Here is a 23,587-nt window from a genome sequence, read left to right as displayed (position 1 = left end):
GACTTACATCTTCTGTTTTATCCAGGTATATAAAGGAAATGTGGGTTGATTTGAGATAAGAAACGTCACCAGAATGCACAGACTCAGAAAATTGTGAGTGCCTCCAACGATGTATAGAAACAGGTAATAACTGGTGCTGTCGAAGTCAAACTCGGGAATCACGCTGAAATAAAGATAGTTTTTGTTAGATCTACGTGTATATTGTAACCGCCAACAACTTTTAAGAATAGCGTTGACCAAAACTTTACAAATTAAATAAAATAACACCGACAAAAGAGAAGACTACCTCCAAGTGAAATTAATGATGCAATACCTCGATTCAAAAGTTATAACGTGAAAAATCGATTTTCATGAAATATTTACCCTTTCAGCATGTTGAAATCCTGAATATTTATAAAAATATCAATGGGGTTTTCCTTTCAAATAATTCTCGTGAACAAATCAAGAGACGAGGAGTTGCCATGTATAAAGGATTACCTGCCAGTGTTTGAGGTCCCGTCAGCGTTCTTAGGATCTCTCCACGTGACCATAATGACGCTGCAGATGACGAAACTCAGAAACAGCGCGGCATAGTTCATTGGAAGCCTGTAACAATTCATACCGTCCAGTCAAAACAAGCGTTTCAGGTAATCGACGTCCTGAATCATAGGTTAAGTTGTTGTCATTTTTTTTTAATAATTTTGCGGACGACTCTAGTTGTGATAAGAATAAATGAAAGGAAATTCGTTAAGTGGTTGTCTAAATAATCACAATTATATAGATTCAGAACGGATTACAAATCAAGGCAAAACACTATGTAAGCAAATGATTCCTTATAAATACAATACTGAGTAAAGCAATAATTACCAAAGTTTGAGCAGCATCCTCCCTACAATGTTGGACCGGATCTTGCGTTGGTACTTGATGTCTTGGATGATGTCACTGGCCCAGTCCATAAAGTCCCGGATCTTGTTACTAGGCGTGGTCCTGTCCACTTCGTACTTAAACTTATCTTTGATTTCCTCCCTCAAAACGTTCTGTGATAGGATAAACCATATGAGTAAATTTTTGTAAAAAACATAATGATGTCAAGTCGAAATTTTTTTTTTTCAGTTTGCTTCCATATTATTATATATACCCGTTTGTTAATTCTGTTAATTCCATAAATAGTTTATGGTTTTAGACGGGAAATCAGCTTTGCTAAAAAAATACATTGCTAAACGTATATGAATAGATATGTACATAAACCCCATAAATCAGATTTTTTCTAAAATGTTTTAAATTCATTTTTTGCTTTAACTATGCATCAACATAATGGATTAGGGTTAGGGTGAACAGAATTTTTTGAAAAATACATCTGCCTTGTATTTTAGCATAGTCACTACGAAAAAGTATATGACTTTGTATACATTTTTTTTAAATCTGACCTCATCATTAAAACATACAATCATAATAATATACTAAGCAATATGACCTTAAAACATTTAGTGCTTATTGCTTAAGCTTGTTTCACTCACCTTATCTTTGACCCGGAAGTAAACTTTTTGTAAAACGTCGTCCTTCAAAATCTCGATCGAATAACTGTTTGTTTTATAGTATTCAAAAGCCGTTTTTTGTATATCTGTCTTCACCAGCGCTAGATATAAAAACAGTCAAATTAGATAATAAAATCGTATATAATAAATAAGGAATAAGGAAACATTCTTTGAGTATTATGAGGTGATAATTTCGGTCGGGGCGTGATCAAATCCAATAAAGCCCGAAGGGCTTTATGATAGATTTAATCACGCCCCGACCGAAATAATCACCTCATAATATTCAAAGAATAAATTTGGCTTCATGAGTTATATAGTACAAAATCGATACATAGTGTTATCACAGGCAAAGGCACTGGAAAATGTAAATATATGGTGATAACCACAGTTACACACAAATATTAAAAAAAACAACGCGTAATTGTGTTTAAATCAAGAAAGATTTTTTAGATTTGACATGTTTAGGAGCAATTAAATTGAGTAAAACGGAGATAAAATATTTTTTTAAAGATTTTTTGACAAAAAAGAAATTTAATGGAGATTAACAGTAAAATAATAAACATACTTTCTTGTTCCAAAGATGGATTCATGTCAAATTTTCGACAAACAATGTGAAAGTACGCAAACCCAGTTGTTTCTATTAGCTCATACAGCTCAACAAATTCTTCATCTCTCTAAAATGTAACAAAATTAAATATTTTAATGAGACAGTTTTGGATCGTTTTGTTAAAAATAAACATTATTATCTATTTCTTTGCAAAAAGCTGATTTATGTAAGAAAAAATCTTATAATCAATTAATAACAGTAACAATAAATAATATTTGAACATAAAGATACCTTTGTTTTTGATGGAGCTTTTAGCATTTCCTGAAACATAGAAAATTTAATCAATCATTGATAATTTAGGAAAAGATTAAACTTGGAATTCAAAGGATTTATTTAAATGCATATTATTTTTTTGCTTATTCTTGCAGAATTAATTGTTTTGTTTTCATTTTGTCAGTAAAGACTACCTTTGCATAAACATGTATATATATGCCAAAATTTAAATCAAGTAAAAAAGAAAAGCTAGATTGTCTTCAGAATGAACATTTTCTTTTTTCAAATAAAAATTTTTCATACAAAAGACACCTGGTTATAACATAAAGTTAACCCATTTTTACTTGATTTCGCGACCTTTTTACTGAATTCTATTAAAAGTAGATTGCTGCACAGAAATCGTTACCATTGCTTTTGAAAAAGCTTCCGTCATTGTTGAAACACAGAGATCCTCATCTAGATATTCCATGATTTCCTGGTAATAAAATGCACATAAAGCAAAGTAAAATCAACTTTATTTAAAAAATTTTTTTTTTAAAGAATCAAAGTGATGCTCTTCTGTTTTTAATTATCAAAAAACAATATAATATTTCATGCACATTATCATTCAAATTCTATCAAATCAATATACTGATCGAATAAAAATATAATAAGATACATTCACAACGTTTAATCTGTTTAATTAGTTGGAATGCATGCAAGATAATCCAGCAAAAGATCAATCCAAATCACCAATCTAACTAACTTAAAGAAAGATACTGTATGAAAACATTATTTAAAGAGTTAATAGGTATCCTTTTGCCAATCTTCCGAAGCTTATTGTAATTAATTATCAAAGCAACCATTTTGAGAATAAGGAACCAAAGAAAACGTAGCACCCATACAGTACCTTATCACAAAAATTATGTTAAATAATCAAACAACTACTAATGTATATATATGTAGCAAAAAATAAAGCTTTGTAAAGGTATATGGGTCTAAGTATGTAACAACTACTAATATATCTACATCTATATGTAACAAATGATTAAAGATTTGTAAAGGTATATGCGTCTCAGTATGTAAGCTTGTCCATGTGTTACCTGTTCTTTGCTCTGCTATAAGACAGAAAAACCAAAACAACGCTATTAATTTTTGAATATTTCATCAAATTGAAAAATTGTTATTTCATGTATTCGTTACATTTCAAGTCACCCAGTCAAATGCTGAGAAAAAATTCAAAATATGTTTTTAAATTTGATGCTTGCAGTGTATTATTTTGGGTATATCTATTTTTAACATCTCTAAGGAGAACTTACGGTCACGAAAGAGACCCACACATCTGCGTAGAAATTTAAGATATGATTTTTTTCAGCTATAAACCATTTTTAGCAAATATTTTACTTTTTAAAGAAAATTTATAGAAAATCATTAAAGTCTAAAAATGGCCAAGACCATCGAGCAATCTTAATGCTCGAACTACGTTTTGTGTGCAAAACGAACTAAAAACGTTTTCCAGAAAAATGTCGGTTTTATCTTTTTGCAAATAACAATCCTTGATTTTATGGCAAAAACTGTATGTTTTGTAGCTCGCTAGCAAATCGAGACTGAGATTCATATTTTCAGAAGTAGTAAAGCATTGTAACAATAATTTATATAAAACCAACTAATTAAAAATAATTCAATATAATGCAATACAGTAAACTGATAAATGATTGTCTTCATCTGAAAGTCTTCACATATAATGTATGCTTGTGAATTCAATTATACAGTAAACGATTGCAGCCTTTATCAAAGCTTGCTATAGTTACTGAAAGTAAAACACGATATCAAAGACATTTTTTAAAAAATGAATGAAATAAATATCAAGAATGATAAATAAATGCTGAACTTGTTCAGATTGGTACTCGAAAAAAAGTCAATATTTACAACAATAGCTCTGTTTCGATATTAGATTTAAGTTTAAAAAGTAAGTCGTCTTTTTGATATTATTAAGTAAAGCAATACTTGTTCAAAAATTATATCAAAGATCAAAAGGTTACTTGAAACATGTAAAATCTGGTTGAGAACAGTTAGTTTTAGTTCTATTTTATGGTTTGGTATATGCAATTTTATCTTTTAAAAGCGATTATTTAATTTGTGTGGACATAAATACATGACCAAATAACTCAACACATATGTATTAAGAACAACTAAATAGCAACCACAATTTTAAAAACAATTTTACAATCATATACATGTACGAAATTAATTTTGTTGTATTAATCTGAAACAATGGAACATCATTTTCTGAACATGGCTGTTCAGTAAAACAACAGCCAATTCTAACCAAAAAGTTTAAAACATAAATAAACGTATTTCAGGGAAAACATAATTTCATAATTTTAGATATTTTAAAGGTGCAATATCCTTTAGAAAGAAAAATTACTTACAGAAGATTGAAAAAGCCTGTAATTTTAAAGATAATTTGTGATAATAGAGCAAGTTATGTTCGATATCTAGCGCATTTGGTATGTATATATCAAATTAAAGACTCTTTTCCGCAAATTTTATTTAATGAAACAACATTTGTTAGGCATACTAACAAAGACATTGCACCTCTAATATCAACATGGGTTTAGACACAATGATATTTAGGGGGATCTCAACAGGAGGGAGGGACACACAGAGGGAAATTCGTTCTGTAGTAGACTCACCCAGGACATACTGGACATTTCTCTTTCGTGGTAGTTTATAAATAAACTCTAAACATCCAAACAAAATGCATTACTTACAAGAGTTTCACTAGTTTTTGAATGGGGTGAACTGTATTCTAAGTTTGAATTTGTACGTGGCCTTTGGGAACATTCCTAACCCAGGAATATTTGCTAATTACTCATATCTATAGAGACCCAACATCCCAATAACAGGTAAATTAAAAAAAAGTACAAATGTATTTCCAACTTTCAATTTACAGGTTAGATCAATAGAAACCATGAAGATTGTTTTCTATAAATTTCATTATCGCGATATCATAACCATTAATTGTCGGTATAATTTACATTGCAATTGAAGGCAATTCAATGTAAAATATATGCAGCATTTGATGATTAGTTTCTGGATTTCTATAACTTTACCTTCGATACAACTTCATCCTCATCCTCCTCCGTGTTTTCTTCTGTCAACGATCGTATCAGAACAGCTATTGACTTTTTTAATATATACTCCTGTATAAAATTACATAGTTTATGTACAATGTAATAAATGTCAAAAAAGCAAATATTAAACACACTTTATAGGTCTAAATTACATTTGCATCTAATTCTTTCAACACACTCTTAAATTGAGGCAAACTTGCAATAATTATAAAATTTTGAAAGTTTTTACAGCAGACAGATACATTTTAGATCCACTTTTTCTTCAAATCAATGCGAGTTACCTCATTTATACCACAGTTCCCGTACTGTCCTATTCTTAAGACGTGGTTGATATAATCACACACTTTGTTTTCAAACACTACAGACTGGTTCTTCTGATTTCCCTAAAAAGACATATTTAAAATTGTTTGATTAAACATTGGCTGAAACGTTCTTTGGCATTACAAATAATCTCTAAAATGATATCTTCAGCTATAAAAGAGCATCATCAAAAAGTTATCATATTTTTTAACTGCATTGTTTGAGAATACTGAAAATAACCTTCCTTTTAGATTTATAATCAGAAATAATTATAGATTTGACTTGGAATTACATAAAAGAACATGTATGCAAAAATGTAACCAAACGATGTTCATTACAGAACTCACAAATGAGAGAAACGAATAAGAAAAAGTTCAAACTATCAAAAAAACTAAAAGATTTGACTTGGTATTACATAAAAGTACACGTATACAGAAAAGTAAGCAAACTATGTTCACTACATAACTCACAAATTAGAGGAACGAAAAAGAAATAGTGGATATTTACGGAAGTGAATTCGACGAGCGTGTCAAACAGCTGTACGACCAGTGGCATGGTTTGTTCGTTGATGTTGGAGTACAGAATGTTCAGGAACTTTGTCGTCTCAGCCACCAAGTTCACAGACTTGATGTTGTCAAACTGGTCCCGGATGTAGTTCTACACCAATAAAAGAGGACAGTATTATTGTTTCATTATATTTCGTAAGGTTTTCCCTCTGGAGCCAGACTCCTAGAAAGTTAATATTAGGTTTTTTTTCTTTACATCAGAGGAGTTAAATAAATCAAATTAGTGAACATTGGATGGTGTCACGGTGTTGTAGCTTATTAAATTCGACAAATATTCAGATTTGTCGAAAGTAATCGTCACTTTTGTTTATATGTGAAAAATTTTACATTTACATTGTCTTGCGAGATATATGTTTGATAAAATAAATTATTAGTTTAACACCTTAAAATTTTATTTTACATCAGGAAATTTATGTTTCATGGACAACTAAACACTTATCAAGAAATTGGTTTTACATAAAGAAAATACGAATATCGAGGTTTTAAATTGACATATTTTACTCTTAGTCTTAAAATCACCATCAAATCGAACATACACGAAGTATTACGCAATTTATCCGCTGTTTGTAAGTTAACAAGTAGGCATGACATGTTTATCCGTAACCCTTTTGTCTTTACCTGTATATCAGAGTGCTGGTTATCACACATGAGTCCCAACATCCTCAGAACTAGTTCAATGTAGCCGTCGTCTTTGAACGTGAAATCTCCCGTCATGGTCATCGCAGCCCCGAGTAGTTCCTTCAGTTCCTCCTCTTCTACTTTCTAATAATAAAATTTAAATATCCTCAATAGTAATGAAAAAATTAACTTCACGCAGGGAATGTATTAAATAAAACAAAAGATGAATAACTTAATTTTTTACATTTTCATTTGAATTGTTTCCTTTTCTGAATATTGAATAAAAATTAGTCTATGACCTATGATTTGATCTGATGAGTTGTTGTGTGAGAAATAAAAAACGTCAATTATTGTCAACCATATAAACTAGTCTAATAAAATAATAAAAAAAATTACGTAGAATCATTTTCTAGCAACATGTATTACGATTTTTGTCAACGTTTCAACTTAATTACATGAATACCATACTTCAGGAAGAACTTAATGATTTTTTGTTTTTTGATATATGATACTAAAATTAAAGCAAACTCACCTCGATTTGAATTTGGGGTGCATCATCCATCGGAGCAACTTTTGTCTTTTGATTGCCAAACCCATTCAAGCTGCCATTTAAGTGGGTCGTGGATTTCTTGATACCATTTACGGTTAAGGTAGGGGGCTGTAGAAAGTTGTTCTCCATCATGGTATTCCCCCGAGTGAAGAGCAGCGTGTTCTCGCGGCTCATGGGTCCACCGAGCTTTGATTTGGCGCCAAATCGTGATGCTGGTCTTGGAGATAGCTAAAAATTTCATATTGTTGGAATATGCTGAATTTTTCATATTTGTCATTATACTTTAAAGGGACACGATTCGAGCTCAAAATTTAAAATTTTATTTTTCCAATTCTAATGTTTAAAATGGATAATATGGGTACTTTCAATCCTTTGTCAAATTTTGAAAGTCAAATATTGAGTTTGAAAATCTTTGTTTTGTAAAAAAAAAACTCGAATTTTGTTATGGTTTACATATGTGTTTAGTCTAGGTATAAGTCTCAATCAAATGTTGCTTTTTTCTGTTAATCATATTGTCTTTGAACACATTAGATAAATTTACCTTGTTTAACATGAGTCATTCGGTAAAAAAAAATGGTAATTTCATACTTTACATTATACGTAAACAAAAATAAGACTCGAGTCTTGTTTACGTAACAATGATTTCTTACCTATGTACATGTATCTCTCATATAACTTGACTTTCAACACTCAAATTTTGGTCAATCATTCAAAATGAGCATGTTAACCATTTTATACATAAAAAATGAAAAAAAAAATGTTGATCTAAAATCGTGTTCAAGTCTCTTCAAAAGTATTGCTAGTATATCTTACTGTTTAATTTAAAACAATAAGCTGGGCTTCTTTTAAAACTAGAACTGACCATTATACTGGCGGGCCGTAAGTTTGTCATGGAGGTTTTGGCCATCGACAGCATTGAGCCTAGACGGTTTGCCTTCAGAATTTCCTGCAATAAAATAATCAAATATAAAGACAAAACTCTTTACTTAAATCACTTGAATCACGACACAGTAAAATGAGGAAACAATCTTCTCACAGTCTGCGCCATTTTGCCGCTCGCCATGGCTTTCTGCAGGGCCTTTGCCTGCTGCACTGCTTCCTCCACTTTGGACTGGTACATAGCGTGAAGAAGGCGCCTGTTGAAAGAGACGATCTCTGAAGTGTTGCAATGCGCAAAACGAACATAATCGCAAATTTGGTTATTTTTTCTGCTTGCATTGGAATCCATCGATTTGGTTAAAAGTCATCGTAACTCAGTGATTAATACATCGGAGGATAAGTCAGATCCCGAGTTCAAATCCGCCTTATGAGTGTGTTTATATTACTTCAATTTAGCTATTGAAAATCATATCTTTGTAATAAAAATTGGATATTTCTTCCTATATGACTTGCACTCTTCTTATACATTATAAGGCATTTTTTCAAAATCCAGTGATTTTAATTTCGAAGTCTGCTGTTTTGAGAAACCATTTCAAGGTGAAGTGAACCACTGACCTCCAATAAAAGTGTTGAAGTAAAATATGAGTTGAAGTCACGATTACTTGTTTACTTGCTTCATGGTGTCTTTGAATTATGTCATGTTTACTTTGAATTATCAATGCATTTTAAGAGGCTGTTACCAATTCACAGACTGAAAAACAAGCCTGCTTAACAATTACTCTAAGTACCTTTCTCGGGTAGCGATCGCTGACATCTGCATGCGGATTTTCAGGGTGAAGAAAAACGACTCTTCTCGTGTACCCGTAAAATATTCAAACATTTTGCTCTACAACGTTAACAAAAATGCATGTTTAAAACTTTTTATTTTATTCCATATTGATTTGAATGACTCAAGCCCTAAAGGTAGAAATAAATTTAGTATAGTTGAAAGCGTAGACCAATTTAGCCTTGCCGTTAATTTTATAAAAATCATATCAATTTATACAAAAACTTGTAAAAAAAACCCATAGATGGACTCATAAGAAACCGCGAAATTTCGCTAGAGTTTTTCATTTAGCAATCAACCTCTGTCAACATTTGTGTATAAATAATACCTGAACGTTCTCGTTCCCATTGTACAGAAGCATACATAAAAAGGCGAGTGTTTCTCGAACAACGTCATCCTGTGGACAATTCAAGTGCTCGATGACGCTGGCAATGACGTCAAAATGATTGAGGGTGTCCTGAACATCTGATATAGCTTTTAATTTTCTGTAAAACAAAGACATATGCATACATGCATTTTTTCCTATGTTTGCCTGTGGCTTTTTCAGCGAAAGGGTTTTTTTCCTGCAAAATATTATATTTTACTGAAAACTCCTAATCCTAATATGGGTAAAATGGTAGACCTACTTTCGATGCGTGTATGTTTCCGTTTCCCAGTCTGCCGGAAGTTTGACAGCCTCATTGTAGATTAATGCCCTTAACAACTTCAGACATTTAACATCCAGTTCCACTTGTTCTAACTTTTCCTTTTCGCTGAGATGTGTCAGTTTATGCGATATTCTAGAAAAAAATATTAGTTTTAGTTTACCCAAAAAAATTCATATTTGTCTCTTCAAGTAAATTGAAAAAAATAAATAATAATAATAAAAGATTTAATTCATTTGAAACTTAAGCATCCATTTACGTACTCTAACTGGCGGATGAGTTTCTCACTCATCCTGTAGCGGTCAACTGGATCCTTTTTACTGGTGTCCACGAAACATCGTAAATGATCTTGAAACTCCGGCCCCAGGGGTAACTCCTCGTCCCCTCCCACCTCGGAGTAAACTGCGAGAATTAAAGAATTCAAGAATAGACTAATGACAGACTATGAAAACATATTTGGTAAATACTGAAAACAGTTGCCATGTATGTATTAAGCTGACGTACCGGCGTTAGAGTTGTAGTCAATCTGCGCCTCCACGGTGTTGGGTCCGCCGTACGCGACCCTCATGTTGACCGAAAACACATTCAGCTGTCTGTTGATTTCCTCCTCCATTTCATAGTAAGATTCATACTCCTGGAAAAAAAACCCACGTACATGTACCTTGAAATTAACCGTTTATTTTACAGCCTCTAATACCGCTTTACAGAAGGTAGAGAATAAAATGTCTCTATTCCCTAATATCAGGTTTCTGATTACAGTATGCAATACAATCTCAACTCAAAATTAATCATGCTTACAGTTATTAGAAGTAAACAGGTTTTTTAAACATACCTTTCGTGCATCACTACGGATATCATGGGCTCCCACTGCCCCTCCGTACTTTTCATGAAATTCCTCCATTATCTAGAAAATATTAATTAATTAAGTTACTAGTTTTTAAAATAATAAACAACCCCCCCCCCCCCACAAAACCAGGATATAATATATATACTTATGTTCAAATATAGCATAAATATTACCAACATAAATTTATGTCTTAATTAAATTTCAACAGTGCTTTCGGGTTTGTAAAATAGATATTTATTGTAATTTTCTTCATAGTTAATTTGTGTCAGGATGTAGGCTTCCATTAACTTACATCGACCGGAAGAGTAGAAGCGGAGAGTAGTGACGTCATACACGCCACCAGATTCTTCATTTGTCTCTCAATAGATACCAGCGGTGCCACAACCTCCAGGAACCCCTGAACGACAAGTAAATATATTTTTAGCTAAAAATTAATAAACTCAAACATAAACATTGATATCCATGGATACCTTTTAATGATAAGTTTTTCCCGTCCCATGGATAGACATAATACCTTGAATGAATTCGCAAGTTTATCCATTTGCTCTGGCTCTTCCGGAAACGCAGACGCGTCAGGTTGGTAAAATGAACGACAGAAAATCTAGAATTTCAAAATAAAGACAGTCAGTTGCAAGGATCTGTGTCAATTGTGTGTCAATGAATATGATTTTGAATCATTTTGTCCATTTTTTTTAGAAGTTGAGTTTGCACCTGGAGAAAGGGCATGACGCCATCGAACATATAGTGAAGAGTTCCTTTCATTTCTTCCTTCTTGTCTCCCCTTATATCACTGAAAACACAGAGCAATCGCCGGACTTAGTAAATAGTTTATGAATATATCATATAATAAATACTAACATGAATCTCACCGAAATCAATATGAACTAAGATATAAAGGGAGGCGATAAAAAAAAATGTTCAGTGCGATATTTCAGCTATGCATCAACGTATTACTGTTAATTTAATGGATAACAAAAATATTTTGTGCTATATTGTCTAAAGAAAATACATTTGAGTATTTGTGAATAATCATATATACCTCTTCGGTGGAGTTGATTTCAGAAGCATCTTGGTTATTTCTGGTTGATCCTGTGCATACTTTGTCACACTGGCCAATGTGCCCATTATCTCAGAAATGTACACCCATATCAACCTTTAGAGAAATGCATTGTATATGTTAAATAGGCTGCTTTTCAAGAAGGTGAATAATTAACTCATAAAATGAAAAAGATTTATTGGTATGATACATAAAATGCATACCGGTGTATATATAGTATATTGACATGATATCAAAGTCTAAACTAAATTGTGTTGCACTTAAACTTTCAAAAAATTTTATAGAAGTAATTATGCAATATAATACCATTAATTTGCTGATCTTTCTTTGTACACTTTACCAAAATAATCAGACTGCGAAGATGCTAAGAATTTGCAAGTTACATGTAAATTTTAGCTTTTAATGTTTCAGAATGAAAATATATACAGTGTAGTAAGCTGGATGGTCAAGAAATTACTAGAGGCCATCAGATCTGATTTAAATGTTAAGGCGTCATTCTTTAAGCAATGAAACGTTTATTTAGTTAAGAAAAAGTCCATATATTTAAACATTAACATTTCAATGTTTTTCCTATATCCATATACACCGCTCTTTTTCCTAAGGAGATAAATTTAGTCTACCATTTCCTATTTATTACGTCTCATTACACCACTCACTTCTCGTGCGGCATGTCCCCCGCGCCGCTCTCTATCATGCCCCCCGCAGTGTTGAGGTACACCCACAGGAAGAAGCGGAGGAAGGGCAGCTTGAAGTTGTCACAGATCCGCTCATTGGTTAGTATCTTAAGCAGTTCAGGGATGCTGAAGATGGTCTGACAAATGGACTCGATGTGCCTATTCTCGCCCTACAAATACACGGGCGTTTTCACTTAACGTATCTAGGTTAGAGCTATTATATCATTATCGAAGTCACTAATGGAATGCTCAATGTTGAGAACCAAGCAATGTTTTCCTCTTCCTCTGGGAACTATATCATAAATTCTGTTAATTGTTCATTAAAGTATCATGTTCATTACGTACCTCCGCACACGTAGCCAGCATGTCTACCATGGATATCAAGTATTGTAATGACGTACTTCCGGAGTTCACTAAAATCTGTACTCTACGTTAGAAACAAAATGTCAAAATACAAGTATGTTTATTTTCAATTATATCAGGCAGATAAAGTATCAGATCTAATTAAAAAACTACAATATAGAGTTTGATATGATCAAACTTTTCGGTCGTCTAAAGCAGAATGTAAAACAAAGTAAGTTAGCAAACATTCTTGTAGACTTGATAACTTTCAGTCTATATCATACCTTGCATTCTCATCTTGATCTATCACGTGCGCTATGTCGGCCCTGTACTGCATGAAATACTGCATCACAAAACTCTGATTCCTCTTTAACGGAAGGTCCAGCTCCTCCACCTTCACAATAGCATTCAATAAATCCAGTAACTGGGGCACAGCCTCTTTGTGAACTGTGACCAGGTTCATGATCTTATGAACCTTGTTACTTGTGATCTTCATGCAAGTGTTTGAGTTTCCGGTAAAGACCTGCAAATGAAATAAAAGTTCTATTTGTATATCAAGTCTTCGATAAAAATGCTATTCTGCTTTTACGTTTTTAATGATTATTTACGTGGGCGGCTTTGGTTTTTTAGCAAACTATATTGCCTTATGTGTAGTAAAGGTTTTTCTTTGTGTAAATTACGGGGGAAAATAAAACTGTTATCCGCCAATACCTCGGTGAGGCACTCTGCTAGCTCTTGTTCCGCTCCACTCTTCGACAGAAGCATGTCAAAGCGGTCAAAGAGACGACCCTGCACCAGTTTGTTGTCTCGCGCCATCAGTCGCAGCAGAGTAAATGCGCGCTGTAATACCCTTCTCTGTCCCGTGTACTGATCCTGTTATGTACGAACGTAATGTTACAGTGGGATTTTTATGTACCTAAAGATCCTTATACAGTATATATTACATAAGTCAGTGTAATTTATCACTTTTTACAAAACAAAATTTTCTTTCCTCATTTTATTCATTTCATTTCTTTATTTTTTAAATTCCGAAAAATTAATAATGGTTCTATAAATCTATCTATTGAGTCATCAATGCAAGAACACAGTGAAAAAATTGATAATACATAAAACTAGTATTTCATCTATTATAATATATGTTCTGCAAAAAAGTCTACTCAACACATTAATTGCTTTTAAATAAATAATAATCCATACTAGCAAACGGACGTCCACCTCCTGCTGCAAAATTGTAAACATGTCCTCTACCACTCCTGTAATGTAAATCATTGCTACCGTTACTTACCGACATCTTCAACGACATCGTTTTGTATGGCATGTATTAGCATATCTTATTCGTTACTATTAGATAAAAAATATGACATTCTTTGCAAAGTAAACAATTAATTTCCATCCTAGAAATAATAAATGATAATTATGTCATTTTTTTAATAGCGATTTTGGTGTTTTTTTTAAATAGCTTAATAAAAATGGAGTACCGTGATTGTAAAGAATACTCTGGTTCATAGCGTGTGCCTCTTCTGGCTCATTTTCAAGATGACACATTCTGAAATTGTCCAACCAAAACTCAAACAGAGTCGCATATTTTTTAAATCCCAATAAACATAATCTAAAACCGTATGATATATAAGAGGGATGTCATTAAATCAAATATATTAAATAACATATGTCACGGATTGTAAAAAAGGCACCGATTGAGACCTACAGAATGAGTTTATCCAGCATGGACACGAGGTCCTCCGTCTGCTGTTTGTCAAGTTTAGCAGACGACAGCCGCCGGAGGTTGGGGAGTATGGTCTCCAGAGACTCCACCAACGCCACCGACTTGTCTGTGATCACAACCTGAAAAAGACAACGAGGATATTCCACTTTAACCTACAATTTAGGGTTCCTTAAATTTGAAAACCTCTTTTTGTCTTATTAAATGTACTGAAACTAAAAAAAGAAAGTCAATACATTTGAATTGCATGTTTTTTTAAATTCAAAATGGATAAAAAGGGCCAAAAAAATGTGGTAAAATTAATAATCATTGGCGGTAATATTTTGTAAAAAGCACACTTGTAGATTTGTAATGATATATCTATATGCTTTACCTGAGCTTGCACTGTGTTTCTAAACAGTTGATGGTAGGCTGAGAAGTATCTGTTCAGAAGATGCATGGACATTCTGATCATCTCATCGTAGTGGTAGAACGAAAGGTCCTATAAAACCAAAATCAGAGCTGTAAACAATATCAAAACAGCCAGGTACTACAAAATCCGACAGAGAGCTTTAAACAAAATCAAAACAGCCAGGTCCTACAAACTCCGACAGAGAGCTTTAAACAAAATCAAAACGGCCAGGTCCTACAAAATCCGACAGAGAGCTTTAAACAATATCATAACAGCCACAAATGAAATCAAATTAGAGTCGAGAAAGAGAGAAGCATGCCTAATGGTTCATTATATTCATTTGATGGATGACGGGAATATAAATGATCTCATAAATAGGAGGAGCTAGGCGAGTTTTATTTAAAGTTATAGCAAGTAAATCAAATGACTTTTTGTGAATTTCACCGGTCTGGTGTTGAAGAGCCCAACATAAATGATGATAAGGATAAGGATGATATTGAGGTTACTTTCCGTTTAGTTCATACCTGAAGTATGTCCAAGACATCATAGTTCTTAAAGAAGGATGTATGCTCAAATATGTCCCTCAGCTTCCTAAGAGCACTTTTGCAGACACTTAAATGAATACATAAAAACACTTTTTTAAAAACACACTTATGTCCTTTGTCTTCACGCAAACTTTTTTTTCGCGCGTTTTGTTTGGGTATTCGTTTTGAAAATATTATCTTAGCAGTTTTGAGAAAAATCAAAATGCATCTTTCGTTTGAAATTCCAGATATTAATTTTAGATCTTTACTTTACAGTAAACAGGAAAAAACCAACCTTTGCTGTGAGTGCAAGTCAAAATTTTCTGACAGAAGGGGACCCAGCTCTGGCGCCGAGCTGTTGGGGTGGTTAGCCTGTGTGTGTGTCACCTTAAACATGCTCATAAATTTCTGAAATAGTAGGAAAACGATTTTTTTTGTAAACAAGGGAGTAAGACCACAAATTCGTGACTGATATTTTACCATGACATTTCATGATTTTTGATAGAATAAAAAAAAGAAACTAACCTCCATTCTTAGGTTGAATATGTAGTTGAAGAAAAGGTCAAGAGTGTCTAAAGCTCTACAACAGAAAATTGCAACACTGATAGGCAGAAATAGTTGGATGTGCAAGGAATACTGCAGTACGTCTAAACATATACATGTATGGAAATATTCAATATTGGTCAATGTTGGATCTTCATTAATATTTTTTTATATAACCCAATTACAAGATTATATTTTAAAAAGACTATGAAGCTAATGCAGTCGAGTGTAATAATATAGAAAATGCAGTTCGCTATATTGTTATAGCTACTTGGCAGATATTTTTCTCATTACTTTCTTTTCCATATAAAATCATGAAATACTATAAACAAAGCAAATAATGAAAATGCCAAAGACCACTGCATATAAAAAGTTTAACTCACTGGACTTTTGCCTGGACAATGGCGGAAGTTTCCTCGCTTCGCTCAAATCTCTCCTTTGTTCTGAAAGCTTTTAGTATGTCGTCTGCGTCTTTCCCTATAGAAAAGAAACATTAGCATATCACACATTTTGCATAGTATAGAGAAGTATTCTTTTAAGTATGAAATACTGAAAGTGAGCATCCAATTGTTATGTATTAATCAAATATGATTTTAGCTTATATCACTTTTTCCTTTATTCAAATGAACTGTATGACTTTCCTATAATCAAGTACGAAACAAGTACAGAAAAATGTTTACATGTAATATCAACTGTGCTTAATAATGGAAATTATCTATGTCTATAGAATATTGTTGTTATCAGACTAATGTCAATCGTACCTGTGCCATACCAGCACTTGAATAATACGGTAACGTAATAATACAGTAAATTACCGTTCATGAATTATAACTAAATTATCGTTAGTGTATGGTTTGTAAATTTACTTGAAACGTTACATGTATAAGGGCATAGTCACGATTTTGGTCAAATTATATTTTTCTGCTTGTCGTATTTACAATGTCTTAGGAATGCATTTCTAATGATCAAATAAGATTTAAGAGTCAGTCGTTGAGTTATAAGCAAGATACAGGGCTCATAATTCTTTGTCATGTGAACAAGGCTCCTACCCTGTTTTTGTTTACATAGGTTCAATATACCAGCAAGAAATCTTTTTCAAGCTGATTTGACTATGTTCCTCTTCATTTTAAGCATAAATAAACAGTTCCTAACGTTCAGCATATTCATTGTAGGTCTAAAACTGGAATTTTCACTTCAACATTTAAAATGTTAACAAAAGCTTTGTTTACATTGCAAAGAATTGTAAGCTCTGTAACTCGCTTAAAACTCAACGAATGAAACTCAAGTATTTGTTGCATATTAAAAATGCCTTAATGAAGCATTGTAAAAATTAAAATCGGAAAAATATTGTTGACCAAAATCGTGACCACGTCCCTTTGAAATACGGTTTATAAACTTACAGCACCTCTAACGTTAGGGCACGGTTTATGAACTCCTAACTGTAACGTTTAGGAACGGTTTGTAAACTAACCTGCAACGTTATATGGTACTGTTTAAGAATCGATCACCTTTAACTTTAGGGTGTAGTTTGTAAATTTACCTCAAACTCTCGAGTCAAGTTTGTAAACTTACCAGTAACGTTAAGGTACGGTTTGTTAATTGACAACCTACGTAAGGGGGCGGTTTACAAACACTTTCCTATAACGTTAGAATACGGTTTGTAATTACCTGTAATGTTAGCATATTAAGTTTAATAAACTTACCTGAAACGTCATGGTACGTTTTGTAAATTCACCTGTAACGTCATGGTTCGTTTTGTAAACTTACCTATGACGTCATGGTCCGTTTTGTAAACTTAGCTATGACGTCATGGTACTTTTTGTAAATTCACCTGTAACGTCATGGTACGTTAAGTAAACTCACCTGTGACATTAGGGTACGGTTTGTCGTTCCTGCCGTCAATTAGAGACATCAGTGGCTCCAGCAGTTTTTTGATGTCCTCGGGTTTGTAGTAAAATCCAAACGACACCAAATGGTCCACCAGTCGCAGTACCTGGTCAGAAAGGGAGTATATAACTTGTGTTCAGTTTCTGTGTGAGTTTTGCCTTCTTTTTTTTTAATCAAACATATTAACAAATTTGTTTTCAGTATCAAGCTATCACCTGTTTGACGAGTAAGTTGTTTCCGATCGTTGAGGCTGTCATGTCGCCATTGCTCGCGAGAAAATGCGAGATCCACTCGCAGAGAATTGGGAAATACTTATTGGTCTTTGACAGCGAATTATCTACAGTTTCCTGAAAGCAGAACACATATTATCTAGTGTAATGAAAAGTTAAACGTTTCCTGTAAAGTAAAATCTTATTTGCTGGCAAGTGGATTTTTTTTAAACGCCATAAATATAGGTGTTTAATTCAATGTTTAAAACTTACAGGTAGTTATCACAAAAATTTTATGTGGAATTTCCATAATAATGTGTAAACTAAAGGCATTTCGTTCAGATAGATATTTACTGTGTAATGTATTTGGTTTAAATGGCTATGTAAAACATTTGAAAAAAACCAAATGAACTAAACCAACAAATATTGGCAATATATTCATAGCAATAACAAACCTGATTTCGGCAAACTACCTTTAGCTTTGTGATAGAATAGTTCGCTATTACACCATATGGGTTCGTAAGAATCAAGTGGAATTTATATGAATTCAAATGATCATAAATTGATTCCCTTTATTACATGAAGTAACTTACATGATTGAAAATTCTTTTTGATTGAACTACTTTATCATTAAAAGTTCTAGTTGATTTATATCTTTAATTAAAGAAACCCTGTACAGTGTACATGATTTTTGTTTTTAATTTTAAAAATGTGTCCAGAAAATTTTAGAAAGCATTTAAGATACAAAAATGTTTACTTTTTTATAATTATTCAGGTCTTCTCAAATGAGATTTAAGGTTTTCCAGCGAAACATCAAAAATTGAAAAGTGTTGTACGAGTTTTCCGGCCAGAAAGCTAAGAGGATATTATCGACAGTTTTGAGGTTCTAGGAATCAGGTACTACATGAACCAAAACCACACCTGACATTCACGTGTTACCTGTATTATACGAATTAATGCGGACCTAATTGATTAGGATTAAACGTTGTGTGATTGCATAGCATCATGTAAAAAGAAAGAAAACTTGACGAATAAAATTCCAAATTTAATTTGAAAATATATATTATACTTTTGTGATTCATTAATTATAAGTTTTTGATAAAAACTGTGTTATGTTGTCCTGCAAAAAATTCGTCTAACTAATTGAAAAATGGATAGACTTGATTTTGTGCAACATTCACAAAAGATAAAGAACAGCAAATGTTAAGGTTCATCAACCAAATCTCATAAATGTACTATCATTATTCATAATGAAAAAAAAAAACATCAAAATAGAAAGCATATGCAAACAACTTCAGAAACGTTGCAGCTAAAACAATCTTTGTCAAAAATCACTTTTAGGATTTAAAAACTGTATTACATGATTTAAAATTATTTTATTTAATTATCCAGAAAACAACTGAAGCTATAATATTTCCCCTCCTCGTATTATGGACACTTTATGAATTTTGTTTGTAATCTTAATATCAAAGTGCAATATGAGTTATCTTTCATTACAGTGGATCGATGAACCCTAAATCAACCAAGTGCAGTCAGTCACTCGACAGGGTGAAACAATGCTAGGTGTCTTCTGGCTGACAAATTTTTATAACCTGAATAGTATTTATACGTGTATGTATAAACATATTTTGAAATGATTTAATTTCAATGTATGAATGATAAGCATATACATGTAATGTACAATTAATTTGGCACACCGAAGTTTTGAATTGTTAATAACAATCTGGTGTGTGGATGGGGACACATTCAGACAACAGACGTAATGTGATACAACACAAGTTTTTAGCCAGGACCGCATTAAATCAATGAAACTGGACCATGAAATGAAATTCAAAATCATCGCATTTTATTCATATTCATTGCCCAAACTTGTCAACGATTTGATTTTTATTTGTTCATTTGGAAAATCGTTTTTGACTGTTCCATTACAATATTCTGTTTATTTTTGTTTGTTTGAGAAAAGTGAGTTATAAATAGCAATGTTAAAGTGTGTCAGTGTGAGTAAAGTATATGTGTGTTCGTGTTTTTGATTTATTTAATGTAACTGGATAAAAAAATACATGTAAGTCTATAACACAAAACAGAATGAAAGACAACTACAGACACAAGACGTTTATCAATCAGGTTTAACAGACAGGTATACTGGTAAACACACAGATATGAATACATGCATCAAACATACCCTATTATTATCTAACCGGGAGTTCTAAAAAATGAAAAGCAATTAAACTTTGTTAGATGTGCACCTGTAATGATATTACCCACAGCCAAAGATATATATAGATCAAACGCGGGGATTTCATGTGACTTCTTTTTTGTTGAGTACGTGCTCATACATGGAGAGAAAACTATGAAGTGATTTCATGGCATATTGATAATGTAGTTACCTAAGCTACAGATACCATAGAAAGACGAATGAATCATAAATGGTCTTGTACGAGTTGATGGTATGCCATTATTTACTACCATTTCGCGAAGGGAAATATATTGACCTTGACCCCTCTCCTAAATGATATGAAAAGATTGACCTTGATGAAAAAACAACGGATCTTATGGAAAAAAAATAGTTATACATGTATCTGTATAAATTAAACAAATCTGAATTTTTCTGATACGATCTTGATACGAATCATAGAATGATTTACAACAAAGATGAATATGCTAAACAGCCAGACAGTCAGACTAGTAACGATTGACCCCTCATCTGTTTTAAAAAAAGTCATAAAAAAATTAATTCGTACCTCGGCTGAGTCGATGTCGTCATAGATGTAACAAAGCTTGACCCGGTCTACTACTGAGTGGTTGTCACCAATATCCACAAACATGGCTGAAAAGAATTTCAAATAAAATATTCAGTCAAATCAGGGAAAGTTCATTAATATTTGTGCAGAATTATAACTTTTTTTAAGTTATGCGACCTAAAGTATTCTCTATAAATTAAATTTTACATTTATATCGCGCTATAATACATGTAAATAAGCATGTAAAACTAACAAAATAAACAAACAGGAATAGCTAGATATGACATCATAAATAATCTCAATGATTATGGACTCTTCTATCATGCTTTTTATACCGAATTTTGTGTTTTAAGTAATAGTTGGATATAGCATGATACATGTAGTAATTAAAAATGAAGTCACAGCGTAACACTGATATTGAGGTCAGAATGTAATATTTGATAATTAAATGCAATGATGCCACAGTGTCACATATACTGATAATGAGGTCACAGTGTAACAATAACTGATAATGAGGTCACAGTGTAACAATAACTGATAATGAGGTCACAGTGTAACAATAACTGATAATGAGGTCACAGTGTAACAATAACTGATAATGAGGTCACAGTGTAACAATAACTGATAATGAGGTCACAGAGAAACAATAACTGATAATGAGGTCACAGTGTAACAATAACTAATAATGAGGTCACAGTATAACGATCAATAAATATGAGGTCAAGGTATAACAACTACCACAATTACTAAATATTAGGTCAAAGTGTAACACTTACTGATAATGAGGTCACAGTACTGGGAGCGGAGTTTGTCCGGTAGTCGTTCGTCACTCAGGCAGGTGAACGCCTCCTCCCATGTCAAATAGTTCAACTCCTGTGTGATCACATTGATCGAAAAGTCATTTTGACCCTAAAATGTAGAAGTGACAGTTTTTAAATTTGATGTTCAAATGATTTAGAAAAGAAAATACTGAAAGATGACATTGTGAAATTGACAATACATTGTTCACTGACACATATTAAATCCCGTAGAGTCAAAATATGCTGCATCGAAATTTATTTTAATTCATGAGGGCAAACTTTCACAAGTAGACAGATTTTAAAAGGTTTGTTACGATAAATATCAATAAAGAGTGAGTTAGTTTGCATTCTTGTCTTGGAATAGGGTCATCAACATATGCTTAGTATTTTGAGCCCCCCCCCCCCCTCCCAGGAATAATTTAAATTATGTATGAATTCGTTGGTTCTCACGTGACACAGGTATCTGAAGAGCTCGAGCTGGTGTTCCAGGAACAGGTAAGCCTCGCTGGTGTTGCCCAGGGCGAACTGGGCGAGCTCTGTCCAGGTGCGGCCCTGAGTGGTTGACACGTACACAACATCCTTCTCCTTGCCGATCTTCTGTCCAAGGTCAGTGTAGTACACACAGTTCTGTCGGCAGAATCAACGAATTGAAAGTCACTAGAGGTAATATCTTACACATTTTGAGTACAAGTACGTAATTTGTCGTTTTATTTGTCATAGATTTCTATCTTGAATATCATAATTGGATATTATATAATATAGTTTAATGTCGAAAGTGTCCTAATTAAGTCGCACAATATGTTGCCGGAAACATTTTTTTTTTCAACTTTGCATCGTTTTTTTTCAGACAATTTTGTTTGTGAATTGGCAAACGTATCACATAATATATACACTTGTACAAATACGTGAAACAAAAACATATTAATGAATCTTCAAAAGCTTTTAATTATCAAAACAATATCTATTAATAATATTACCCTGCCGCCTTTCATTAGCCAGACTTCCGTTATATAGCGCTGGTTGTCGGCAATAGACACGCCGTCACACACACACAGGACCTCCAGTAAGTCCAGATATCGGTGGTTCTACACACAAAATGACCAAAGTCAACTTTTAAATAACATGTTAACCGGTAAAAACAGATTTGCGGGATAAGAATATTGTATTTGACGTATTTTTTGCTTAAATATTATTCAAAATGCTTTCAACAGCATACCAAGCATACCAATGTGTGTTTATTCTACCATAGCGTCGTTAATTTAAGAACTCACGAAAATGTTTGATTTTACAATTTTCATTCATAAATCCTTGTGAAATTATTTATCAATCACAGAAATGTGGATCTGCATTGTTGAAAAATCACAAACCACGTAATTATGTGAATTGAACATTTTTTATGGAATGAACAAGTGATTGCTGCAATAAACATACCTTGTCCCTCTGTAGAAGACCGACGAAGTTGTCGATGTGTTCGTGGGAAATTCTGTCCACGATTTTTCTGTTGTCACGGATCAACTCCATCACCATGTGAACAGAATTCAAACCAATTTGACCCTGCATCGATTAAACGTTAGAAATTATTTTAAGAATGGAATATTGCATATGTATATCAAAAAATCAATGAAATGTAAGTCTTTATCTATACTACTATATTAAAATAATAGACTCGATTTTTTTAGCTTTAATACTGAGAAATCGGATGAGTACTGCCTTTTGTTTTATATATTTTTAACATCATTGGTACTTGAAGATTACCAATTTGTTTTTATTTTTTCTCAATTAAGCTTCGCTAATTAATAATCAAAGAAAATTCCTTTTAAATATCCGGAAATCATCTTAATTATTTGGATTTTACAATGCGCTTTACATTCACGCCAAATCACGGGAGGCTCTTTAGTTTATGTTTCCTTAATATGACATTTGTATGAATAAACTCAGAAACGATATTACACATACGTGTACATGTAAATTTTCATTGAAAATTAGTCATATATTCAGCAAAGGAAATACGGGAGATAA

General features: G+C 32.7%; 1 protein-coding gene across 5 annotated transcripts in view; it reads right to left on the bottom strand.

The window, feature by feature from the left end:
• The window catches only part of LOC105327218 (inositol 1,4,5-trisphosphate receptor type 2), a 45,837-nt gene that overhangs the window by 6,640 nt on the left and 15,610 nt on the right, over positions 1-23,587 (bottom strand). Inside the window, exons 18-63 of one of the 5 annotated variants that reach the window (XM_066068681.1) lie at positions 23,000-23,122; positions 22,546-22,653; positions 22,019-22,195; positions 21,545-21,677; positions 20,769-20,854; positions 20,210-20,233; positions 18,034-18,165; positions 17,795-17,924; positions 16,315-16,408; positions 15,914-15,968; positions 15,684-15,796; positions 15,389-15,476; positions 14,847-14,954; positions 14,459-14,595; positions 14,232-14,299; positions 13,951-14,006; positions 13,465-13,626; positions 13,038-13,276; positions 12,757-12,838; positions 12,394-12,581; positions 11,720-11,833; positions 11,392-11,470; positions 11,195-11,281; positions 10,973-11,077; positions 10,666-10,737; positions 10,338-10,467; positions 10,097-10,235; positions 9,816-9,968; positions 9,518-9,674; positions 9,152-9,249; positions 8,521-8,620; positions 8,347-8,430; positions 7,467-7,712; positions 6,935-7,078; positions 6,258-6,407; positions 5,732-5,833; positions 5,430-5,519; positions 5,010-5,057; positions 3,417-3,431; positions 2,741-2,809; positions 2,353-2,382; positions 2,080-2,188; positions 1,497-1,615; positions 847-1,016; positions 478-585; positions 8-163 (exon numbers count right to left, since the gene is read on the bottom strand). In XM_066068681.1, coding sequence (XP_065924753.1) covers positions 8-163; positions 478-585; positions 847-1,016; positions 1,497-1,615; positions 2,080-2,188; positions 2,353-2,382; positions 2,741-2,809; positions 3,417-3,431; positions 5,010-5,057; positions 5,430-5,519; positions 5,732-5,833; positions 6,258-6,407; positions 6,935-7,078; positions 7,467-7,712; positions 8,347-8,430; positions 8,521-8,620; positions 9,152-9,249; positions 9,518-9,674; positions 9,816-9,968; positions 10,097-10,235; positions 10,338-10,467; positions 10,666-10,737; positions 10,973-11,077; positions 11,195-11,281; positions 11,392-11,470; positions 11,720-11,833; positions 12,394-12,581; positions 12,757-12,838; positions 13,038-13,276; positions 13,465-13,626; positions 13,951-14,006; positions 14,232-14,299; positions 14,459-14,595; positions 14,847-14,954; positions 15,389-15,476; positions 15,684-15,796; positions 15,914-15,968; positions 16,315-16,408; positions 17,795-17,924; positions 18,034-18,165; positions 20,210-20,233; positions 20,769-20,854; positions 21,545-21,677; positions 22,019-22,195; positions 22,546-22,653; positions 23,000-23,122 — 5,177 coding nt within the window. The remainder of the gene's footprint in view (positions 1-7; positions 164-477; positions 586-846; positions 1,017-1,496; positions 1,616-2,079; positions 2,189-2,352; positions 2,383-2,740; positions 2,810-3,416; positions 3,432-5,009; positions 5,058-5,429; positions 5,520-5,731; positions 5,834-6,257; positions 6,408-6,934; positions 7,079-7,466; positions 7,713-8,346; positions 8,431-8,520; positions 8,621-9,151; positions 9,250-9,517; positions 9,675-9,815; positions 9,969-10,096; positions 10,236-10,337; positions 10,468-10,665; positions 10,738-10,972; positions 11,078-11,194; positions 11,282-11,391; positions 11,471-11,719; positions 11,834-12,393; positions 12,582-12,756; positions 12,839-13,037; positions 13,277-13,464; positions 13,627-13,950; positions 14,007-14,231; positions 14,300-14,458; positions 14,596-14,846; positions 14,955-15,388; positions 15,477-15,683; positions 15,797-15,913; positions 15,969-16,314; positions 16,409-17,794; positions 17,925-18,033; positions 18,166-20,209; positions 20,234-20,768; positions 20,855-21,544; positions 21,678-22,018; positions 22,196-22,545; positions 22,654-22,999; positions 23,123-23,587) is intronic. The other 4 variants (XM_066068682.1, XM_066068684.1, XM_066068683.1 and 1 more) reach the window with 4 other exon arrangements.

Source organism: Magallana gigas, chromosome 8 (genome assembly GCF_963853765.1).
Source record: "Magallana gigas chromosome 8, xbMagGiga1.1, whole genome shotgun sequence".
In the NCBI taxonomy this organism is placed as follows: Eukaryota; Metazoa; Mollusca; class Bivalvia; order Ostreida; family Ostreidae; genus Magallana; species Magallana gigas.
The sequence above is the reverse complement of the archived record's forward strand: the minus strand, read 5'-3'. Positions and strand labels throughout refer to the sequence as shown.